Below are 23254 nucleotides of genomic sequence, written 5' to 3' on the forward strand. Positions count from 1 at the left end.
TGGGTACAAATCTGCAGGGTTGGTAATTCCTATTGACACAGGAACAGAGAGATTCTATAACAAAAAAAGGACAGTAGAAATGATCTTCTCAATATATATACACTCTTCGGTCTCCTACTTAATCCTTTCTTCAGAGTCCTGGATAAAAATTATATACCTGTTGCTAGATAACCTGTGATCTAATGATTTTTTATCATATTGGGAAATTTAAAATTGTTCACCTATTTCTTCTAATCTGTCCCTCTTCAAATAAATAAACAACAATAACTCTTCACTGCAGCCCTTCAAATATGTGAACAATGTTCTCATATCTTTATTCTCCTCTTCTCTGAGCTACGTACTCCAATTCCTTCAAAACTATATGGCAAAGTTTCCTGCTCTGTCACTGACTTGACCACAATACCACATAATATCTACATGATATTTTATGGTGTCTAAAGCTGTTTTATAATCTATCAATATTTTTATTTGACAATCGATCTTTCTATGTTTTTATTCTTTTTGAAAGACATGTTTTTTAAGGTCTCACAGCATCTCTACAAAGCAGGTATTATTAATCCCACTTTACAGTGGGATTGGAGGAAATGGGGCCTCATCCATTTTTAAAAATTGGTCAAGGTAACACAAGTCACAAGTTAGGACTCAAATCTAACCCCATTTGCTACTTAGCACATTTATTTGGCAATCAGTTAGTCATTTCAATCGCAGGTAACAGAAAATTCAGCACAAACTGTCTAAAAATAATTCAGTCTCACACAGAAAAACATAAAAGAAATACAGGTTCCAGCAATGCGATGGGGATCTGTCTCCCTAGCTCTGCCTTTGGTGTTGGCTCCATTTGCACAAAAAGTTCTACACATATGGTCCCAAGATGGTCACCTACAGTTCCGAAGATTTTCTCATTTTTTTCTGTGAATGAGAGTGTTTACGTACTTGAGGATCCAAGTCCCAAATGTAGTCTTATAGGCTTGACTCAGAATATGTGTGAGTTCTTGGAACCTTCTAACATGGGGATGGAATATAATCATTAGCCTAAGTAAATAAGGACTTATGCCTAGATTAGAAAGTAGGTTAAATCTCACCTAAACCACATGGCTAAGAAATAAAAAGTATCACTTTGGGAAGAGAGGAATAGATGCTGAGGGAGCACTAATAAATGTCTTAAGTTAGTCCCATTCTGATTTGGAAATGTCTCTCTTAAAACATGGTATATGGAACTGAAAGTGCTGTTTCCATCTGACCAGTGCGAGTGTGTGCTTTACTGTGACTAAAACATTCCTACTACTACTCATGCAGTAATCCATCACTACCTTACAACAAATCGAAACTAGCTGTTCAAAGTAAACACTTTTCTGAATCTGAAATTAATTATCTTTTTTTTTTTTTTGGTCCAGATTTCTTTCTGAGTGCTTTATTAAACTTCAATAGTAGTAGGAATCATCTCAGTTTGGCACCCAACAGACAATCTAATGCATACTTTTTAAAAAAGGGATCATAACAGCCAAAGCACTAATTTAGGTGATCCTACTTTTAGTAACACATTCCATTTAAAAGCAAGCAAAACTCTTAAGAGAGCCAAATTGTATTATCAGAGATCAAGTTCATTTTTGAAAGATGAACGATTCTCCTAAAACAGTGCTGGTCCAGAACCATTTCACAACTTCTTGCAGCTTGTTCAATACCCAATTCCTACTTAAAAAGTGCTGATAATATAATGAAGAAGACATAGAGGCAGATCCTTTTAACATAATACGGTTAGGCACTATAGAGTTAAATACTGCCAATGAAGGGGAAAGAACCTTGACTTAATCTGAAAAATGTACAAAGAAATTTACTGAATTAAAAAAAAAAAACTAAGTTATTAACAAGAGAGGGTTTTGAAAGTCAGGAAAGCAATGGCATTCTAGGCTGACTAAAGGCCCAGTACCAAAAATGGGGCTTCTCTGGTGGCTGAGATGGTAAAAATGTGTCTGCAATGCAAAAGACCCAGTTTTGATATCCTGGAGATGGGAATGGCTGCCCATTCCAGTATTCCTGCCTGGAGAATTCCATGGAGATAAGAGTCTGATGGGCTACAGTCCACGGGGTCACAAAGAGTCAGACACAACTGAGCGCCTAACACATATCATGAACATGCTAGTAAGTGTACCAGTAGGATGGTACAAAAAGCATGAAGTGTGAAGCAGAGTGGCAGAATATGAGCTGGAAATGTGGAGACCAGGTCACTAAAAGATTTCTATTTTATGTTCTGAAAGATCTGTGGATCATTCTACGTATATTCTACAGGCTATGGGAGGCACTGACATTATTCCAATTTGAAAAGGGACAAAACTGGAAACGAAGAAATGTACATAAGAGGTCAAGGTAAGCAATAAGAACCCTAATTAAGACAGTGATAGCAGGTAGGAAGGAAGTGTGTATGTTTAAGGATTATTTAACAGGTAAATTGGGAAAACTTTAATGATTTAAAGGTAGTGAAATGGGGACAAGAGAGGAAAAGTTTAGAAGGAGTTCCTTCTCTGGACTGGCTAACTTGGTAGATGGCTATTTCACTATTTGAATAAAATAGGAAATGTAACAGGAGGAAAAAGTCTTGAGAGACGATAAGGTAAGCTGATGTACTATTGTTCACTTGTCTCTAGATATAATACTTTTGACAATTAAAAATCTAATTAAGATTTTACCTATACCTAACTAGGTTACTATCAAATTTCAGTACATAAAAAAATTTAAAACTAATGAATCAAAACAAAATAAGTCAATACTGAAAAATTATTTCAGTGTTGTGAAACTATCTGGCCTGCTAAGTTAAAATAGAAACGTTATTTCCTTTTTAAAAAGAAGGGTCAGGTGGCAATGCTAAATTTTTCAAAGAAAATTTAACCACTGATTGTAATGTCTGTGGTTTCTGGGGAAAACATAACCCCAAATTACTGTGGCTGTGGTTATAAACTATTATGAAGAGCTTCCAACGTCAGACATAGTTTAAGTGTCTGTATGCACTGGAGTCTTTTTACAGGACTTTGCTAGAACAGCAAAATTAATGACTCTTTTTGCCCACTCTGGTGTCAATAACAAATGTGCTTTAACAAAGATTTTTAAGAAACACAGAATTAATTTAATATGAACATCAAATAAGCCAGAGTCATAAGCTTTCTCCTTAATATATCAGAAAAAAAAAGTGCAAGTCTACAATCAACACTGTGACTTGGTCTTACTTTATGAACAAGGCCAAATCAAATCAAGTCATCTCTCAAGTACATTTGGATAAATATGTGCCACAATCCTTAGGTAGCATGTTTTTGGTCATAGTTTAACATTTCTCTCCCCAGTTAAAGTCAGTATTAATACAGAGAAAATCTAGAAGTAAATTGGGAAGCAAAAGCCGTTTTTCCCCTTGAATTTCTCAGGCGTAAATGATGTTGCTTAAGTTAAGCCTGATTGCTTTTTGCTTTGCCACATGCTATTCTCTCCACATTTGAGTAAGACTTAGTGGCCAAGATGTTAAGTGCTGCTAATTACACATTTTATTTTTGGAATTCTTTCCATTAAAGACATATCTGAGTGCTGTGGAGTGACCTAAATCTTGGAATTAATGAAAACATTCACAAAGCCAGGCCCTTCAGTCAGTACTCAAGCAGTTTATAGTTCCCAGGACAGTAGTTCTTCAGGCTTGATGTTTCTCAACCAGCTGCCAAAGAACTAGCAGACAGAATGAGCAGTGGCCTCTGAAACCAGACAGGAGCTGGGCAGAGGGTGGCAGGAGTTGCTATTGTGTTGCTGGCTCTGAGCTTTCCAGAAAATGTAGATGAAGAGCTGGTTGATCAACCCTGAGTAACAGTGTGATACAGAAAGCATCAATAACTTTAATACCTTCCCAATTTCATCTGAGATACAGTAATCAGGAGTGTGAGACTGATTCTACTATTACAGTTAATTTAAAGTGAATGTAGTTCTTTCTAGTTAGAAAATGGCCCAAGTTCCATAAAAGAATGTCATGTAAAGCCTTGTCCAGATTTTTTTGCTTTTAAATATCATTTATATACTTGTTAATCTCAAATTTTGGTCTCCAGCCCTGACAACTCACCTCAGCTCCAGGCTCATATTTATAACTGCCTACTGAATATTTCCTCTTGGATTATGAATAGATACCTCAAATTTAGTGTGCACAAATTAGATTATCTCCATAATCTAATTATCTAGTTATCTCCATAAAACTGAATTCTTTCTCACCATAGTACTGATAAATGAAGTCACCATCTAAAGTTGCTATCTATCCAATACTTTATTCTTGGTAGTCATTTGTTTATAAAAATTAGCTTCATTAAAATATTATTTACATATAGTAAAATTATCAGTATGAAAGATATAATTTGATATGGTTCTAGCAAATCAAATGTAAGCACCACTACAATTATGATTAAAACATTTTCATCACCTTCAAATGTCCCCCTCTCAAGCTAATTTTGCCTTCTCTAGGATTTTAAATACAGGCATATCTTGGAGATATTGTGGGTTTGGGTCCAGATCACGGCAATAAAATGAATATTGGAAAAAAATAAGTCACAAAATCTTTTTTCTCAGAGCATATAAAAGTTATTAGGTTTACACTTTGCTATAGTCTATTGCGTGCAACAGCATTATGTCTTAAGTAATACATGCCTTCATTTAAAGCTTTATTGCTAAAAAATGTTAAACATTCTCTGAGCTTTCAGAGTCTTAATCTTTCTGCTGGTGGAGGGTCTCGCCTCAAGGTTGATGACTTCTGACTAATCAGGATGGTGGCTGCTGAAGGCTGGGGTGGCTGCAGTAGTTTCTTAAAATAAGACAGAACAATGAAGTTTGCTGCACTGACTGACTTCCTTTCATAGTCTCTGTAACTTGGAATACTGTTTGATAACATTTTACCTGGAGTAGAACTTCTAACAAATTTGGAGTCAATCCTCACAAACCCTTGCCGCTGCTTTAGCCAAATGTGCAGTTACTTCCTCCACTGAAGTCTTGAATACCTCAAAGTTATCCAGGAAGGTTGAAATCAACTGCTTCCAAACTCCTACATGTCGATATTTTGACTTCCTTCAATGAATCTGAATGTTCTTAATGGCATCTAGAATGGTGGCATTTTCCCAGAAGTTTTCCATTTACTTTGCTCAGATCCATCAAAAGAATCAGTATCTATTGCAGCCTTACAGACTCTATTTCTCAAATTATAAGAGTTGAAAGTTGAAATTACTCCTTGACCCACAGGCTGCAGAATGGACATTCTGTTAAGCAGGCATAAAAACACCATTAATCTCTTTGTACATCAGAGCTCATGGGTGGACAGGTGTACTGTCGAAAAGCAGTAATATTTTGAAAGAATCTTTTTTTTTGAGTAGTAGAAACAGAACTGAAAATATTTGGTAAACCATGTTGTTGACAGATGTGCTGTAATCCTGGCTTTGTTGTTCCATTTATAAGAAGCATAGGCAGAGTAAATTGGGAATAATTCTGAAGGGCCTGAGGACTTTCAGGGCCAAAGGAGCACTGGCTTCAACTTAACCAGCTGCATTAGCCTCTAATAAGAGAGTCAACTGTACTTTGAAGCTTTGAAGCCAGGCACTGACTTCTCTATAGCTGTGAACGTCCTAGATGATATCTTCTTCCAATACAAGGCTGTTTCATCTACATTAAAAGTCTGTTATTTGGTGCAGTCACCTTCATTAATTATTTGAGCTAGATCTTCTGGATAACTCGCTTCAGCTTCTACATCAGCACTTGTTGCTTCAGCTTGCACTTTTATGTTACGAAAAAGGCTTCTTTCCTTAAACCTCATGAACCAACCTCTGCTAGCTCCCAACTTTTCTTCTGCAGCTTCCTTGCCTCCTTTGGCCTTCACAGAACTGAACAGAGTCAGGGGCGTGCTTTGGATTAGGATTTGTTGTAAAGGAATGTTGTGGCTGGTTTTATATTTTATCCAGAAAAACGTTATCCATATCAGCAATAAAGCTGTTATGCTTCTTCTTATTTGCGGGTTCATTGGTATAGCATTTTTCATTTCCCTAAAGAACTTTTCTTTGCATTCACAATCTGGTTAACTCTTTGGTGTTGGACGCCTAGATTTCACCTTGTCTCAGCTTTTGACATGCCTTCGATCCCTGGGTTGGGAAGATCCCCTGGGGGAAGGAATGGCAACCAACCCCAGTATTCTTGCCTGGAGAATCCCATGGACAGAGGAGCCTGGCTGGCTACAGTTCATAGGGTTGCAAAGAGCTGGACACCACTGAAGCAACTCAGCAAGAACGCCCCTCACTAAGCTTAATTATTTTTAGCTTTTGATTTAAAGTAAGAGAAGTGCGACTCTTCCCTTCACTTAAACACTTAGAGACTATTTAAGAATTATTAATTGGCCTGACTTCAATACTGTTGTGTCTCAGGGAACAGGGATGCCCAAGGAGAGGAAGAAGAATAGGGAAACAGCTCATCGATGGAGCAGTCAGAATACATACAAAATTTACAGACTAAGTTCACTGACTTACATAGGTGCAGCTGTGGTGCCCTCAAAACAACAGTGATAGTAACAGCACAGATCACTGTTCATAGATCCCAACAAACAGAAACATAATGAAAAACTCAGAAATATTATAATTACCAAATGTGACTCAGAGACATGAAGTGAACAAATGTTGCTGGAAAAATAGTGCCAATAGACTTGCTCAAGGCAAAGGTACTACAAACTTTCAGTCGGTAAAAAATGCAGCATCCACAAAGCTTAAGTAAAGTGAGACACAATAAAACAAAGTGTGCCTGTAAGTAGAATCATGCAGCATGCAAGTTTTTTTGAGTCTGGCTTCTTTCCTAACTTATATATCTAAAAGTTCCCCTAGCACCTATCCTCACCCAAACACAGAACCTTCATTTTTTTTTCTTCGAAGTCCATATCTCTATAATGAATTACTTTAATTATCATGGGTCATTCTCAACTTGAATATACGCTCTATGAGTGCCTAGGGACCTTGGGTATCTTATTCAATGCTATATGCTCATAGCTTCCAAAAGTGCCAATACATGGCAGATGGTCAATAAATATTACTGAATGAATAAAAACATAAAAAATTTCCCTCACGTTTTCCTACTAAAATTACCTATACATTTAATTACAAATAATATGTGTTTGTATTTGTTCTAGGATGAGCACACTGGGAGAGAGAACAGTAGTAAGTCACAAGGCCTCTAGAGTAAGGCTGCCTGATTTTCAACGTGGCCTATTGCCTCATCTGAGTTACTATGGCCTTGAGCAAGTTAAATAATCTTCTTGAGGTTTAATTTCTGCATATGTGAAAATGGGAGTGATAGTTTTTGTCTCATAAGTTGGTTTTAAGGCTTAAGTGAGATCAAACATGTAAAACAATTTAAAAAGTACCTCATAGTTAGAACTGAATTAAAGATAGCCAATATCGTTAGAATTATCACCATCTCTACCATCATCAACACCACTGTCTTACTGTTTTGTGCAAAGATGAAGAAACAGTTCCATAAGAATACTTTTTAAGCTAATGACCTAAAATAAACAGCAACAAACACATGGACAGAAGACAGATAAAGAACATCAAAGTCTTACAATGATACTCATATGAATCACACTGTCACCTTATTAGCCACATTAGTTGAGAAAAACTTTACATGTTGATGATAAACTCACTAGTGGTGAGCTTATTATGAAAATGGCAAGGCAATATGAATACCAATCTAAATTCTATTCTTTTTTAGAAGATAATTAAGTTTATTTCAAACCATTTATTTTTAAATATAGTGAAAACCAATGTTACCCCAACTGGAGTCCTGACCACTGAGAGTCTGAGGCATTCTCTCAAGATAGAATAAAAATTTCCATAATTCTTTTGTGTTTGTGTTCAGTGAACCTCTAAAAGGCCAGTATTAAAGTGTCAATGCAATGTTTTCCAAACTTGGAGGTTGATGTGAATTTTCATCCTGTCAAAGGTAGGAAAAAAATGTACATAGACCAAATCCAAGAATGTATGTACTGTGGTTTATTCTGTAATTAGGATACTCTTTTATGACAGGTGAGCTTCCCTGTGGCTCAGCTGGTAAAGAATCCTCCTGCAATGTGGAAGACCTGGGTTTGATCCCTGGAGAAGGGAAAGGCTACGCACTCCAGTATTCTGGCATGGAAAATTCCATGGACTATTCCAAGGGGTCGCAAAGAGTCAAACACGACTGAGCGACTTTCATTTTGTGACAGTTAACCTACCTACCTCTCACTGACCTATATATCTATTATAATATTAATTTTTCTGATAATCCATATAGAGCCTATCAGGTAGAAATTTATCAACACTCAGATTGAGGATTATTTTCAACAAGTGTGAGGAACAGGAAATTAGTGGTTTCCTAAAATGGAAGATTCATAAAATTTTGTGCTCTAGCATCAATTTTATTTTCCATTTGGATACTATTAGCAAAAACCTTCAGTAAAAGAATAAAATCAGAACAAGCTTGACTACACTTTATATACTGATATGCCCAGAGGCCCAGACCATATTTTAGGCATATTAGTTACAAGAAGGAAGGCTAGGGTATGTGTGAGGGGAAGAGAAAAGAAGCAAACTTCATTAATGATGAAAGACTTCAGGGCTGGTGGGCATAAAATTTTGGCTAGTTTACAACGGCAAACCTCTTACCAAAAAGAATTTGGTATGTGAAAAGCATACCAAGTTCCAGCTTTCATGGATCCAAGAAAGAGAACAAAACCATGTTTTCTAATGGGCTTCAAAGACCATGGCCACATACGACAATTTCATTTAGATATGCTCAAGCATGTCATTAAATTAGCATGCCTTTTCAAAGCTGAAGACCAAACCATGTATACTTTTCACCAAGAAATATCACCATTCAGTTTTTAAACTAAAAAATAATTCAAAGCACTATATTTCTCATTTTTTTACTTCTTTTTCCTTTGCATTATGATAAACATGGGATTTCAATTCTGCCTTATATGATTAACAATGGATCTCCTAATACTAGTACATTAAAATAGCAGATTAAAGTCTTTATTAAGTCCAACATTAATGAAGTTTCTGTAGACTGTTAGCAGGACTGTAGTTCTTGTTTATAAGCACATCCTTCTGTTCCTTTGTATATCTTACAATGCTGTGCTGATAAAAACTGGAGAATCAAAATAGATCTCCATCCTCTAGGAATAATTTTTGTGCTTCTTGTCTATTTAGGAACTTTCATTTTGTAACTCTTATGACAATTTTTGCTAGTATTCTCATTGCCTTTCTGGATAAAATATTTGGCAGAGACTAAGGATCTCAAGTCCTGCTTGAACTCTCCATTCAAAGAGTATCGACATCTGCCCAATTTCTTTTTAACATATTAAATTTCTAGATTTAAATATTTAATTTATCTCAAATTCATATTAGTAGACAAAAGTCCAGGAAAAAATTACAGCCAGCTGCAATTACAATTGTTCCCGATTAACCCAGCCTTAAACTGCGAGTCCACTTAAACGTGTATTACTTTTTTTAGTAAACACAAACAGCGACTGCTTGAATCTGCAGATGCAGAACTGGGGTAGTGAGGTCTGATTTTAGAACTTGAAGAGTTGGCAGATTTTGGTATTAATGATGGGCTCTGGCATCACTCCCTCACAGATACTAAACAATGACTGTATTTTTAATCTTGTCTGGGATAATTAGTAAAATATGTTTAAGAATCTAATAAATGCTACAGTGTATCTCTGCAGAAAAATCTGCACGTATACACAAATCTTGCATAATTTCAGTAAATTAGGGCCCCTTTCTATGGAACCCAGATTAAAAATTTGTAAATTACAGAAAAAATTTGTGTCTCTTTCTGTATTCTATGTTATTCTATTGGTCATTGTATCTATCTATATCCATAGCAGCGCCATACAGTTTTAATTACACCAAGCATCTTTCCTTGGTAGCTCAGTTGGTAGAGTCCACTTGTAATGCAGGACACCCTGGTTCCATTCCTGGGTCAGGAAGATCTGCTAGAGAAGGGATAGGCTACCCACTCCAGTAATCTTGGGCTTCTCTCATAGCTCAGCTGGTAAAGAATCTGCATGCAATGTGGGGGACCTGGGTTCAATCCCTGGGCTGAGGAGATCCCCTGGAGAGGGGAACAGCTACCTACTCCAGTATTCTGGCCTCAAGAATTTCATGGACTGTAGGTATAGTTCATGGGGTCGCAGAGTCAGCAGGCACGACTAAGCAACTTTCACTTTCACAAGCATCTTTCTGCTTCAAAGCCTTTATACTTGCTATTCTCCATGCCTGAAATACTTTTCCGCTGCTGCTGCTGCTGCTAAGTCACTTCAGTCGTGTCCGACTCTGTGCGACCCCATAGACAGCAGCCCGCCAGGCTCCCCTGTCCCTGGGAGCCTCCAGGCAAGAACACTGGAGTGGGTTGCCATTTCCTTCTCCAATGCATGACAGTGAAAAGTGAAAGTGAAGTCGCTCAGTCGTGTCTGACTTCTAGCAACCCCATGGACTGCAGCCCACCAGGCTCCTCCATCCATGGGATTTTTTAGGCAAGAGTACTGGTGTGGGGTGCTGTTGCCTTCTCCGACTCTTTTCCCCAGCTAGTCTCAAAGTAAACTCCTCACTTCAACGCAGGTCTCAGCTCAAATGCTACCTCCTTAAGTCCTTACTTGATTACACTATTTATACAATGGTCCCCTTACTTTTAGCTTCTTAGATAGCTTCATTTTTCTTCATGACCCTGATCACTACTTCACATTTTATTACATCTTTAATAGTTTCCTGTGAGTTTTCTTTACAAGAAGGGATTTTTTTTTTTTTTCCCTCACTACTGTATCCTCAGAAATAAGTATAGTCCTTGAAACATTTCAGGTGGTCTTTTCAATTATTAATATAAAACACCAAAGTTTGAACATGGCAACTTACTGGCTTATCCTGCTGGTCTAAGTAGGTAAAGTACATAACAGATATATAAGCTCCATCTGCTTCCCAAGAAAAGTAATTTGTCGACTTTCTAGAATAGGACTGTGAAGCTTTAAGAGGCTAAGAGAATGTCAGTTGTTTCACTGTAGTTTTTTTTTTTTCCTCATCCTATCTTTATTTATTTATTTATTTTTACTTTACAATATTGTATTGGTTGTGCCTTTTCTGCAACCATGTGAGAATAAAAGTAGTGAGCTGTTTAAGGAAAACTTGGAACACATTTGATAGGACCGTATCACTTATCGGAGCTCCCTGGCAACACTGTTTGTTCTTTCTGTTGTGGATCTCTAGTCAACTGTCAGCTACTAGGCAATTATACACACATATACACACACTCACACACTTTTTTTCTCTTTATCAAAATATGCATCCATTTGTAAGAAAAGAAACACAATATATTTATTCATGACATGACTGGATTGTCCTCATGGTACCCTGAGCCTATAGAGAACAAATTTCAGCATCTGTCATATACTATAATGTTTCTTATGGACAAGAATACTTACAAACTCACAGAGGAGGGTACTCTTCTATGTTTTTTAGTTTGGGTGATGAACATGTGCTGATTTATTCATGCCATCTTTCCCAATTTCATAGTGACTAACAGCCCACATCTTTGTGAGGTTAAAGGAGTGGTCTGTGGTCACAAAGAAGTTTTAAGTAAACTCTTCCAAATTAGGATTTAACCAATGATCTTGACATTAGTGGCATGGAATTCCAACCAACTGAACTGACAGACAATTAAACATATATACAATATAAACTTGTGACACTAACATAGGTTACAGAAAGAATTAGAAAATAATCATTATGCTAGTGGAAAAAAGAAAAGAAAAAAAGATAAAATTTATCACATTACTGTCACACTGTTTTCTTACCATAGATAGATATTACTGACAGATCTGTTTAATTTTCATAATAAATGGGTAATTTTGTGTTTTTGAGAACAAACTTAAGTGACATTAGAAAAAAAAAAAAAAACTATAACATTGATCCTAGATACTAGAAGCACTTGGTTTCCTAGCGCTTCATTAAAATTAACAAGTCATAAGAAAATCTGGGTTTTTGTTCTCAAAAGCTGAAAAGAAAAGTCTTTTCAGTCACGTTTATAAAGCATGGTCAAATGAACAATCATGTAAAACAAAGACTTCTATGAATGTTATTTTTTGCTTTTTATGTTTGTTGGAGGAAAGATTTATTCAGTTATCTCATACCTGAGATGACTAAATGCAAGTATTAATAGAACCATACAAATTCAAATACAGAAAATTAAACTAATGAATTTTTAACTTCATTAATGTAATCAAAAGATATTTTGAATGTAGGCCATATTTGTTGATATGTGTATACTTCATGAGACTACAGGGGTTATTCGTGAGGTTCTATTTTTACTACCAACTACAGGTATAACTTTTACTACCACCAGGACTTCCCTGGTGGCTCAGAGGGTAAAGCGTCTGTCTACAATGCGGGAGACCTGGGTTCGATCCCTGGGTGGGGAAGATTCCCTGGAGAAGGAAATGGCAACCCACTCTAGTACTCTTGCCTAGAAAATCCCATGGATGGAGGAGCCTGGTGCAGACTACTGCCCATGGGGTCGCAAAGAGTCGGATACAATTGAGCGACTTTTTCACTTTCACAGGTATATAGCTACACAAATTAGATGAATCTAATTAAACTGTTTTCAACACATATATATTATTTTCTTTGATTTTATGTGCATATGTGTGTTTGTGAAAAAGGAAAACAAGCATATCAAAGAGGAGACAATGTAGTTATAGTGATTAAACATAAATTTGGATTCTGACTTATTTGAAAATAGACTAAAAAGGCAAAATTATCAGCATTAAAAAGTGAAAAGTATAGATATATTAAAAATTATTCAGTTAAAATATTAAACTCAAAAGTAAAATAATTATGCCCAATAAGGTGATTTTAAGTAAGATAAAATAATAGTAAAGTTACTTTGAGAAAATTTAGAAGGAAGAAAATATTCATAAAGAGCTAATTTTACTAACCTGACTAATTTTTCTCTGCTCTTGTATAGCTTTTTGAATTGCCTGAGATACTTCCTCTTGATCTTTTGTGTGCTCAGTCTTCCATAACTCCCTTTCTTCAGCATGGACATTTTCCAAATGTTTTCTTTCTTCTTCTATAGCTTTTAAAACTGCATCCTTCACCACTTCTTTCTCAAGCTTCAAAACAAATAATGACCACAACAAAAATATCTGAGTTAGTGACCACAGTAATTCCTTGAATAAGACACACTGGAGTTAACCTAAAAAACACAAAACTTTGATCTTACTGGGTTTATTTCTGACATTTTTTTAAAATTCATTTGTAATAACTGCTTTAAAATAAAATCAATTATTTGGTTTTACACAAATAACCAACTTATTTCAATGGTATTTCTAAACTTCAGAGAAACCAAGCCTTAATTTAAAGTAGCAGTTTTCAAACTATTTTGCCTTAGGACCTTTTTACACTCTTAAAATTATAGAGGACTTCTAAGAGCTTTTGTTTACATGGGTTATACAATTAAGATTTTCCACCTTAGATATGCAAACCAGGAGAAGATAAACATATTAACTAATTAATTAAAAATTAATAACATTAAATATATATTAATAATAAATTTTAGGAAAAAAACTAATTTTCCAAAGTTAAAAAGTTAGAAGAATATCTGCAAACCTCGTTACTATCTGACTTAATAGAAGAAAGCTTAGATTCTCATATGAGTTCTGTACTAAATCTGCCATGATTTTTTTTGCTGAAGTGTGTAACAATCTAGCCTCACAAAGATATGAAGTAGAAAATAAAATGTATCTTATACATACTAAATGTATCCAGTTGAGATCACTGTGGACATTCTTTCTGATTTCACACCAAAACTTAACAAAGAGTAGTTCTTAAAGTAAGTTGCAGTAAGAAAAATAAAATCAAGTCAATGAACTTCTTGTACTGTTACATTACAATCTTTTCTTACCTTCTGAATGAATTCTTTACAGATGATTTTTTAAATATTTTTTATTTGGAAAACATTGATTCAGTGAGTTATGCATCTCTTTCAGATGTTGACACATTTTTCAATATTATAACCAAACCAGTCATATTTTTCATATTACCATCAATCTCATTAGAACAGTCTTTAAGTATTAAAAAGTAGAAATAAATCTTCCAAATTTCTAATTTTTGTTTTAAATCTCTAATTTTATCATTGGTAACAAAAACTGTCAGTTTTGGGGTTTTTTTTTTCCCCTTTAGGTGCTGGGCTCATTCTGCTTATTTTGGAGAAAGTGTCTGCCACATACTAAAGTCTGTATAACCCTAGTAATTCAGTAAAATGGTGTTCCATGAAAAAAGAGCCCATTTTGGATGCAACTCAAACAGCTGCCTAAGAATTTTCCTCAAGAAAATCATATTTTGGTACACAGTAAAGTCCATGGGCCTCCCACTCCTGAGAGAGTTACCACTTTTTCTCTTGTTTTCAGCTCACAAGCAAGTTTGACAAAAGCCATTAAAGCTGACAGTCATCATTTTTTAAACTCCTGCTTTATTTCACAATTCTTTCTAATCACTCCCTTACTGTGTACACCAATGCCTTCCATGTTGTTTATACCAAATGGTATTTTTTGTTCTTTGTTTTAATCCTTATTTTCATGACCTCAAGCAATGTTCTATATAGTTGATTATTTCTGATTTTGTAAAGCCCTCTCTTTTCCTGGTTTGCATGACAGCATGCTACATATATTCTTCTATGCATCCTGCTGAGTGTTTTCAATTCTTTGGAACTTCTTTCTTTCTCTGGATCTGAAGGAATACTCTGGGAGTTCACAACTTGGCCATATCCTGTATCATCCATACCAAACATGTTGATTCCATCTTCTATTTCCAGAATTTGGCTATTTCATTATTTTCCAAGTTACTACTGCTACTCAAGTTCTTTCTGCCATTCACTATCTCTTACCCAGACTTCTGATACATTCTGTTAATTCCTTCTCAGGCTTTGGCCTTTCTTGCTACAGTTTCCCCCAAATTAATATCAGTTACCATTATGACCCACCTATACTTGGAAATTTCAATGTGTCTCTACTTCTCTATGGAATAAAATTCCAACTCACTATTCAGAATGTTAGTCATCCTTCAAGGCTCAGTTCAAAAGAAATTTACCATTACAAACTGCTGCGACATGGAAACACAATCTATGCACTCGTAATATTTAATGCGTTCCTTTTTACCTTATTAGTATATAAGGAAGGTTTTCTAATCTGATTGTAAATTCTTTAAGAAAAAGACACAATCATAGTCATTCTTGAACATCCACCCCAGCATAGTGATTTGTACATAGGAGACTTTCAACATTTGTTTGCTAAATTTAAATATAAATCTCAAATGCAACAGTCAGTGCTCTATTTGTGTTAAAAAGAAATTAGTAAACAGAAACTTCAATTAAATAGTGTCAGGAGACCGTAAGATAGAACATGTTGTGACATGGCAGAGCCCAGCAGGAAGAAGCAAGACTCCTCTACTTTCCCGGTGAGAACTCAGCCAATGAAATGCCATGGACTCTGTTCACCATGGCCCTCCCAACTTCCCTTTCTTCCTCCTCCCTGCAGGTATGGGGACTTGCACATGGCTCACAATATGGTTGCAGACCCTTAATTGCAATTCCCTGACAATCCTGAACAGATGCATCATCGCTGGAGAAATAACTGGCATTCTATTTATTTTAGGTCTACATGTTAGTGGCCTGCATAGGGATCAGAGAAGACACCTGAAGGCTCTGGGACTACTGAACAGATGTGGAACCCACTGTCACTGCTTTCTCACTGACTGGAGTTTTATAGGTACACTTTTCTCCTAGATCCTAAGTTCATGCCTTCTTTGTGTTTGAGGCTCTCCAGGTTTTATTCAGACCCTGTTTTAAGGTTTTGCATTTCTGCTAAAGGCCTTGTTCTCCATGCATTTGGTGCTTCAGTCTGATTTTGAGTTCAGACTGTTTGCATTGAAGCTGGCTGGAAATGCCTTTAGTCCATTCCTTTGGGAATAGTGACTTCTTCACTGAAACTGTATCTGTTTTTCATCCTTTGGCCAATTCTTTGGAAGGGACTATTCTCTGGAAATTGACTGAAAAGGCCTTAGGCCTGGTTCTTCCAGGGCCACGCTGTCTCCTTAGAACTGACTGGTGATAGCTTACACGCTGTTTGAGCTGCAAGCTGTTAAACTGTTTGAAATTGTCCTTTTAATCTAGAGAAAATCCTCTGAGAAATGAGATACCACTTATCTAAGTATTTTGAGGTCACTCTCCCTACAGGGACTCCAGCTAAACTGATCTTTAAACACAATAGTTCTAATCCTCCTCATGCTCATTTTTGAAAAAAAGAGAAGAAAAACAGAAAAACTGACCTGACTAAAGACAAGTTAGAATATCAGTGACCATTATGGGAAAGTTTTGAAATTCCTAAACTTAATTTCCTTAAAACTGAATTAGATCACAACAGTTCAAAACCTTTCAGAACAGAGTGGTACGCCTGTTTTGATTGGTATCTTAAGACTTCTCACCATTATCCAAAGCTGAAAATAGCCTTTGTGCAAAATAAGATTTTAAGATTAACTGAGGCAAACAAACAATTAAGGAAAGATGAAATGGTTCCGAAAGCCTCAGGCTCTTCTTCCTTGGATCTTCTTGCCCAGACTCTGCCTCTGGCATTGTCTTCCTCCCACCTTTCTGTGCCCTTGATGCCTCCTCTAAATCCCATAGTAATTATCCTATCAAACTTATCCTTTTTTCTAAAACTCTTCCCACCCCATTTTCCTCTGAAATATTCAGAACTTTTCTTGTAAAACTAAGCCTTCTGAGGATCCAGAAGTTAAACCTTTAATTTCTTATATTCTCTGAACTAAACCTGAACTGCAAGTCATAATAAAATATTTTCTCAAAGTAAACTGAAGATCCTCATACATTTGCTGAGGAATTTAATACAGTCATTCAAACTTATCAACAGTGTTCCTCTGACTCATGTCAGCTAGTTCATATACTTGTTGGTTAAGGCCAGGCCCAGCATAGGATGAAAACCGCTAACTGGGAAAATCCTGAAAGGTCAGGCAATCATTAGATGACTTCATCGAGCAATTCCTGGGGCTTTTCCAAAACCTGTCAATTGAAACAGAATTCAGGATTGCACACAAAAATTGGATGACCCTTTTTATGACTACTATAATCAACTTCAGAATGCTTTTAAGAAAATTCTGGTCGTCCTTCAGATGTTGATTCCACCCAGGCAGCTTTGGATTTTGTATTATTAATAGGCTGAACTGGGACCTCTTTCTTTCCGTCTAGTAAAAAGGACGAGGATGGAATGGAAAACTATGTCTACTTCAGACTTAATTAATCTAGCAAACCAGCTCTCTCACACTCTAGATGAGTCACTGGAAAAGAAGAATACCAGGTTTCCTAATCTTCAAATCCAGCAAATGAAGACTTCTAAATGAAACCAAAACCTTCCCAGTTTCTGCTATAATTGCAAAGAGCCAGGCCACTGGAAAAGACTGTTACAAATTTAAGTATTTTGAGTGTTTTCGATCCTCTAATCAGCCTTTCCCTTGTCCTTTCAATTCTCAGTTGCAGGGTTTTGAGGAACTACAGGGTCTCTTCCCAGTCCTCCCTTTCAGCTGGCTTGGAGAAATATTTTTCGTGATTGAGGATGAATCTCTTCCTGTCTTAATCAACAACAAAGGCATACATAGTCTCAGGGTTCCATCTCATTACTATAATGCAGCTCTTGCTGTGGTTCAAATAGTGAGGATCTCTAATGAACTTCTTTTATTCATGGTCTACAGATTTCAGAGTGGACTGAAAGAAGCCTCCCCTCACAGACAGGATATTCTCTCTTCTGTGGCTAAGGTACTTGTAGAAAAGTTTGTCCCTACCTGAGGAGCTCATTTCAAACATCATAGTGATCTAAAAATCCATTTTACTGGCTATGCACTTCAACAAGTTTGTGCTGTTTGGCTGGTTTTAAAACATTTTCACTGTGCTTGTTGTTTGTTGCTACTTAGTCACTAAGCCATGTCCAACCCTTTGCGACTCCATGGACTGCAGCAAGCCAGGCTTCCCTGTCCTTCACTATGTGCTGGAGTTTGCCCAAACTCATGCCCATTGTGTATATCATCTCATTCTCTGCTGCAACCTTCTCCTTTTGCCTTCAATCTTTCCCAGCATCAAGGTATTTTCCAATGAGTTGGCTCTTTAAATCAGATGGCCAAAGTACTGGAGCTTCAGGTTCAGAATCAGTCCTTCCAGTGAATATTTAGAATTATTTCCTTTAGGATTGACTGGTTTGATCTCCTTGAAGTCCAAGGGACTCTCAAGAGTCTTCTCTGGCACCATAATCAAAAGCATCAATTCTTCAACCCTCAGCCTTCTTTATGTATGGTCTGCCTCTCACATCCACATACGACTACTAGAAAAACCATAGCTTTGATTATATGGACTTTTGTCAGTAAAGTGATGTCCTTGCTTTTTAATACACTGTCTAGGTTTGTCATAGCTTTCTTCCAAGGAGCAAGTGTCTTAATTTCATGGCTGTAGTCACTGTATGCAGTGATTTTAGAGCCCAAGAAAAGAAAATCTGTCACTGTTTCCACTTTTCCCCTTCTATTTGCCATGAAGTGATGGGACTGGATGCCATGATCTTAGTTTTTTCATGCCATGAGTTTCAAGCCAGCTTTGTAACTCTCCTGTCTCCACCTCATCAAGAGGCTCTTTAGTGCCTCCTCACTCTCTCCCATTAGAGTAGCATCTTCTGCATAACTGGAGGTTGTTGCTATTTCTCCCAGCATTCTTGAATCCAGTTGTGCTTCATCTACCCTGGCATTTTGCATGATGTACTATGCATATAAGTTAAATAAGCCAGATGAAAATATATAGCCTTGTCTTCTCCTTTCCCATGAACCAGTCAGCTGTACCATGTCCAGGTCTGTTGCTTCTTGACCTGCATACAGGTTTCTCAGGGGACAGGTAAAGTGGTCTGCTATTCTCATCTCTTTAAGAATTTTCTAGTTTGTTGTGATCCACACAGTCAAAGACTTTAGTGTAGTCAGTGAAAAGAAGTAGATATTTTTCTGGAATTCATTTGCTTTCTATATCATCCAACAAATGGATCACAGCCTTGTCATGGTGAAGGGGCTTGTGTAACTCAATGAAGTTCATGAACACCAAAGATGAATGGGTTATAGTGAACAGTTTTGAAAAAATGTGGTCCACTGGAGGAGGGAATGGCAAACCACTCCAATATTCTTGCTGTGAGAACTCCATGAACAGTATGAAAAGGCAAAAGATATGACACCAGAAGATAAATCCTCCAGGTTGGAAGGTGTCCAATACGCTACTGGGGGAGAGTGAAGGGCAATTATTAATAGTTCCAGAAATAATTAAGAGGTTGGGCCAAAAGAGGAATGATACTCAGCTGTAGATGTTCCTGGTGGTGAAAATAAATCTGAAGCTGTTAAAAAAAAAAAAAGAATATCACATAGGAACCTGGAATGTCAGGTCTGTGAATCAAGGTAAATTAGATGGGGTCAAGGAAGAGATGGCAAGAGTGAACATCGACATATTAGGAATCAGTGAACTAAAATGGATGAGAATGGCAAATTTAATTCAGAGCACCATCTACTACTGTGGTAAGAATCCTTTAGAAGAAATGGAGTAGCCGTCATAGTCAACAAAAAGTTCAAAATGCAGTACTTGGGTGAAATCTCAAAAATGACAGAATGATCTTGGTTCATTTCCAAGGCAAGCCATTCAACATCATAGTAATCCAAGTCTATGCCCTGACCACTAATGCTGAAGAAGCTATAGTGGGCCAGTTTTATGAAGATCTACAAGACGTTCTAGAACTAACACCAAAAAAAGATATCCTTTTCATCATAGGGGACTGAAATATAAGAGTAAGAACTCAAAGAGATACTTGGAGTAACAGGTAAATGTGGCCTTGGAGTACAAAATGAAGCAGGGCAAAGGCTAACTAAGAGTTTGTCAAGAGAACACACTGATCATACCAAACAGCCTTTTGCAACAACACAGATAACTCGACACATGGACACCAAAGTGTTAGTCCCTCAGTCATCTACAATTCTTTGCAACCCCTTGGACTCTAGCCCACCAGGCTCCTCTGTCCATGGAATTCTCCAGGCAAGAATACTGGAGTAGGGAGCCATTCCTTTCTCCGGGAAATCTTCTTGACCCAGGGATCTCCTGATTACAGATGAATTTTTTACTGTCTGAGCCACCAGGGAAACTCCTACACATGGACATCACCAGACGATCAATGCCAAAATCAGGCTGATTATGTTCTTTACAGTCAAAGATGGAGAAGCTCTATACAGTCAGCAAAATCAACACCTGGAGCTGACTGTGGCTCAGACCATGAGTTCCTTATTGCAAAATTCAGGTTTTCCTGCTTTCTTCAATCTAAGCAAGGTAGAGAAAGTAGGCCATTCACTGTGCTTACCACTCTCAATCCTTCTGGCTTAGTTGAATACACTCATAGCATATTGAGATTCAGTTAGCAAAATTTCTTTCTAAATCCCAGGTCCACCCCTTTTGGAACTCATATAATGCTCACCCCTCTTAAAAAATATTTATTTATTTACTTTGCTGTACCTGGTCTAAGTTACAGCATGTGGGGCCTTTGATCTTGTTGTGGCATACAGGATCTTCAGTTATGGCATGCAGGACCAAAGAGTTCGCATGGCACAATTAAATCATTCCAAATGTCACAACTAAACTCTCACCCTCCAAGACAGTCACAAGACATCCAATGCACTTGGCTCCTGCCTTTTTGGACTCACAGCTAACAAAAGGGGAGATATTCCAATATTGCAAAGGCCTAGTTGTTTCCATTAAGAACAACCATGAAGAACATGTTTCCATGAAGAACAACTATGCTCTGATAGAGGAAACCTTTCCACAACATACTCTTGAGAGGTGACGACCTTAAGCATCATACCTTGCACCTGGAGATTTGCCTATTGGAAGACATACTTCCAGAAGAATGCTCTTCCACCTCACTGGAGAGGCCCCTATCAGGCACTGATAACTAGCCTCTGCACTATCAAACTCCAAGGAATAGACTCTTGGATTCACAGTACACAGCTTAAGAAAGCATGGAACCCCAACTGGTCATGCATATCATCTGGTGACCTCAAAGTAAAGACTTCCTGGAAATGAAGTCAATGACATCTGATGAGACAGCTTTCCCTAGATACCTAGACCAGGCTTGTTAGAAGTTTGTCATCAATCCTTTGATGATGATGACATAACACTTCAGATGATCTCTGATGTCTACAATCTTGATAACATGTAGATTTTAGATAAAAACTGCCTAAGATGTCTCCCTCCTACCCCTCCTTCTTACTTGAATGCAACTGCAATAGTTCTCCAAACTGCACCACTTTGCTTCTAACAATGATGGACAAAAATTGCTGAAACCAGAAACCATGGTTCTTAATCTGTGATGTTTTTAGAGAAAGATCTTGATCAAAGGGGAAAACGTAAAAAAATTCAGAAACAGAAACATCAATTAAATAGTGTCAGGAGACCCCTTTAAGGGGAAGCTGTCACACCCTGAAACTATAGTAGAGCCCAAGAGGAAGAAGAAAGACCTCCTCTTCTTTCCTGCCAGGGACTCAGCCAACGACAAGCCATGAACTCTCTATTTCCTGCAAACCTTACAACTTCCTTTTCTCTCTATTAAAGTGTTCTTATTGCCACATGGGAATTTGTGTGTGGCTTGCCATGCTAGCACACCCCAAACTGAAATTCAATCATAATAATGAAAAAACATACTTTTGTTGGACAAATATCTGATGGTGTATTTCAGGTCAACATATGTATACATTAGCATACATATATTTAAAATCTATGCATATACTATCCAGATGATTTATTTCAATGTTGGCTTTAAAAATCATTCACCTTGATAAACACATATGCACATACAAATAAACACATATACTTAATACTTGTGTGATACCTGTCAAATACCAAGTGGATATTGTTGCGCCTATGTAGATATATTGTTTTTAACATGATTGATAATCTAAATGTAAAGCATTTCAATATCATTATCTTGTATGTAATGTATGTTTAATAAGAATACAAACAGCAGAAGAGGAAAAAAAATTTGAATTTTCTGGAATGAAATATTTTAAAAGTGCACTGACTATACCATTAATGAACTCAGTTTATTAATTCCACTTACTTACAAAGAAATTTATTACTGATGGGTCTATACCAGGTAAATACTTAGGCATAAATATAACAAAAACAATTCTTACATGAGACCAACAACATTCACTTTAGGCTTTGAGGTGGGGTAAACATAAAAACAATTGAACTAATAAAAAGTATTGGAATTAAACTTCACAATAAACTTTGCAGACAGAAATACCTTTGCAGCAGATATTAATGCTTCTTTATTTTTTTGCCTTTCTTCCTCCAAACATTTTTCCAATATTTCCTATAAATGATAAGATGGTTAGACATTACAGTATTTTGGGGGGCAACAGAACATTCTTTCCACACTGTAAGCAAAATTAAAATATTACCTTCTGTTCTTGAGATTGCTGAGTCAAAGCTTCCTTTATTTTTTCTTTTAACAGTTCCTTCTCTGTGTCAAGCATTTCAAGGAGCCTCTGATGCTACAAGCAAAGTTAACTGCATTAAGATTATGGCTCTGAGATAGATAACCTATCAACATGGAGAACAGCTGGTGGAATTCATCTGAAGTAGTTACCAGGGGAAATAAGAAAGCTGGCTAAAATGAGGGCTTAGGAGCCAAAAAATCTGAATTCCCATTTCTTTCATCAGTCAAGACATACTTTTTTCATCCCCAAATTCAGTATAGTAGATGACATGAAATCTAATCTGAAAGATATTCCAAATATGAAGTGAATCAGAAAATGATAAAATGTTCTTTTCTAAAATTAAACTTGGAAAATATACTCATTAAAATTATTATTATCAGCTTACAGTGAGAGCAATCAGATTATAACTGATGTCTGCCTCATGAAAAATTATCCTAACAGAATATTTTTGTTTCTAGTAAAGTACTGTTAAAGAAATTGAAAGATCAGTAGTCTCATCCTAAGATTTTACTACAGATTCAAAAAATATAAATAAATCTATGAAAGTATCAAAGGAATATTATTGTGATAGCTACTGTTAAAGAATATGGAGTTCGTGTATTCATTTTTATTCT

General features: G+C 36.6%; 1 protein-coding gene across 7 annotated transcripts in view; it reads right to left on the reverse strand.

Annotated features, from left to right (window-relative positions):
• Positions 1 to 23254, reverse strand: part of CCDC91 (coiled-coil domain containing 91) — a 409792-nt gene that overhangs the window by 86890 nt on the left and 299648 nt on the right. For 6 of the 7 annotated variants that reach the window (XM_015094883.4, XM_060413256.1, XM_042247344.2 and 3 more), the window contains 3 exons: positions 22602 to 22694; positions 22445 to 22513; positions 13010 to 13186 (listed from right to left, as the gene is read on the reverse strand). In XM_015094883.4, the coding sequence (XP_014950369.2) occupies positions 13010 to 13186; positions 22445 to 22513; positions 22602 to 22694 (339 nt within the window). The remainder of the gene's footprint in view (positions 1 to 13009; positions 13187 to 22444; positions 22514 to 22601; positions 22695 to 23254) is intronic. The other variant, XM_042247343.2, reaches the window with a different exon arrangement.

Source organism: Ovis aries, chromosome 3 (genome assembly GCF_016772045.2).
Source record: "Ovis aries strain OAR_USU_Benz2616 breed Rambouillet chromosome 3, ARS-UI_Ramb_v3.0, whole genome shotgun sequence".
Lineage (NCBI taxonomy): Eukaryota > Metazoa > Chordata > Mammalia > Artiodactyla > Bovidae > Ovis > Ovis aries.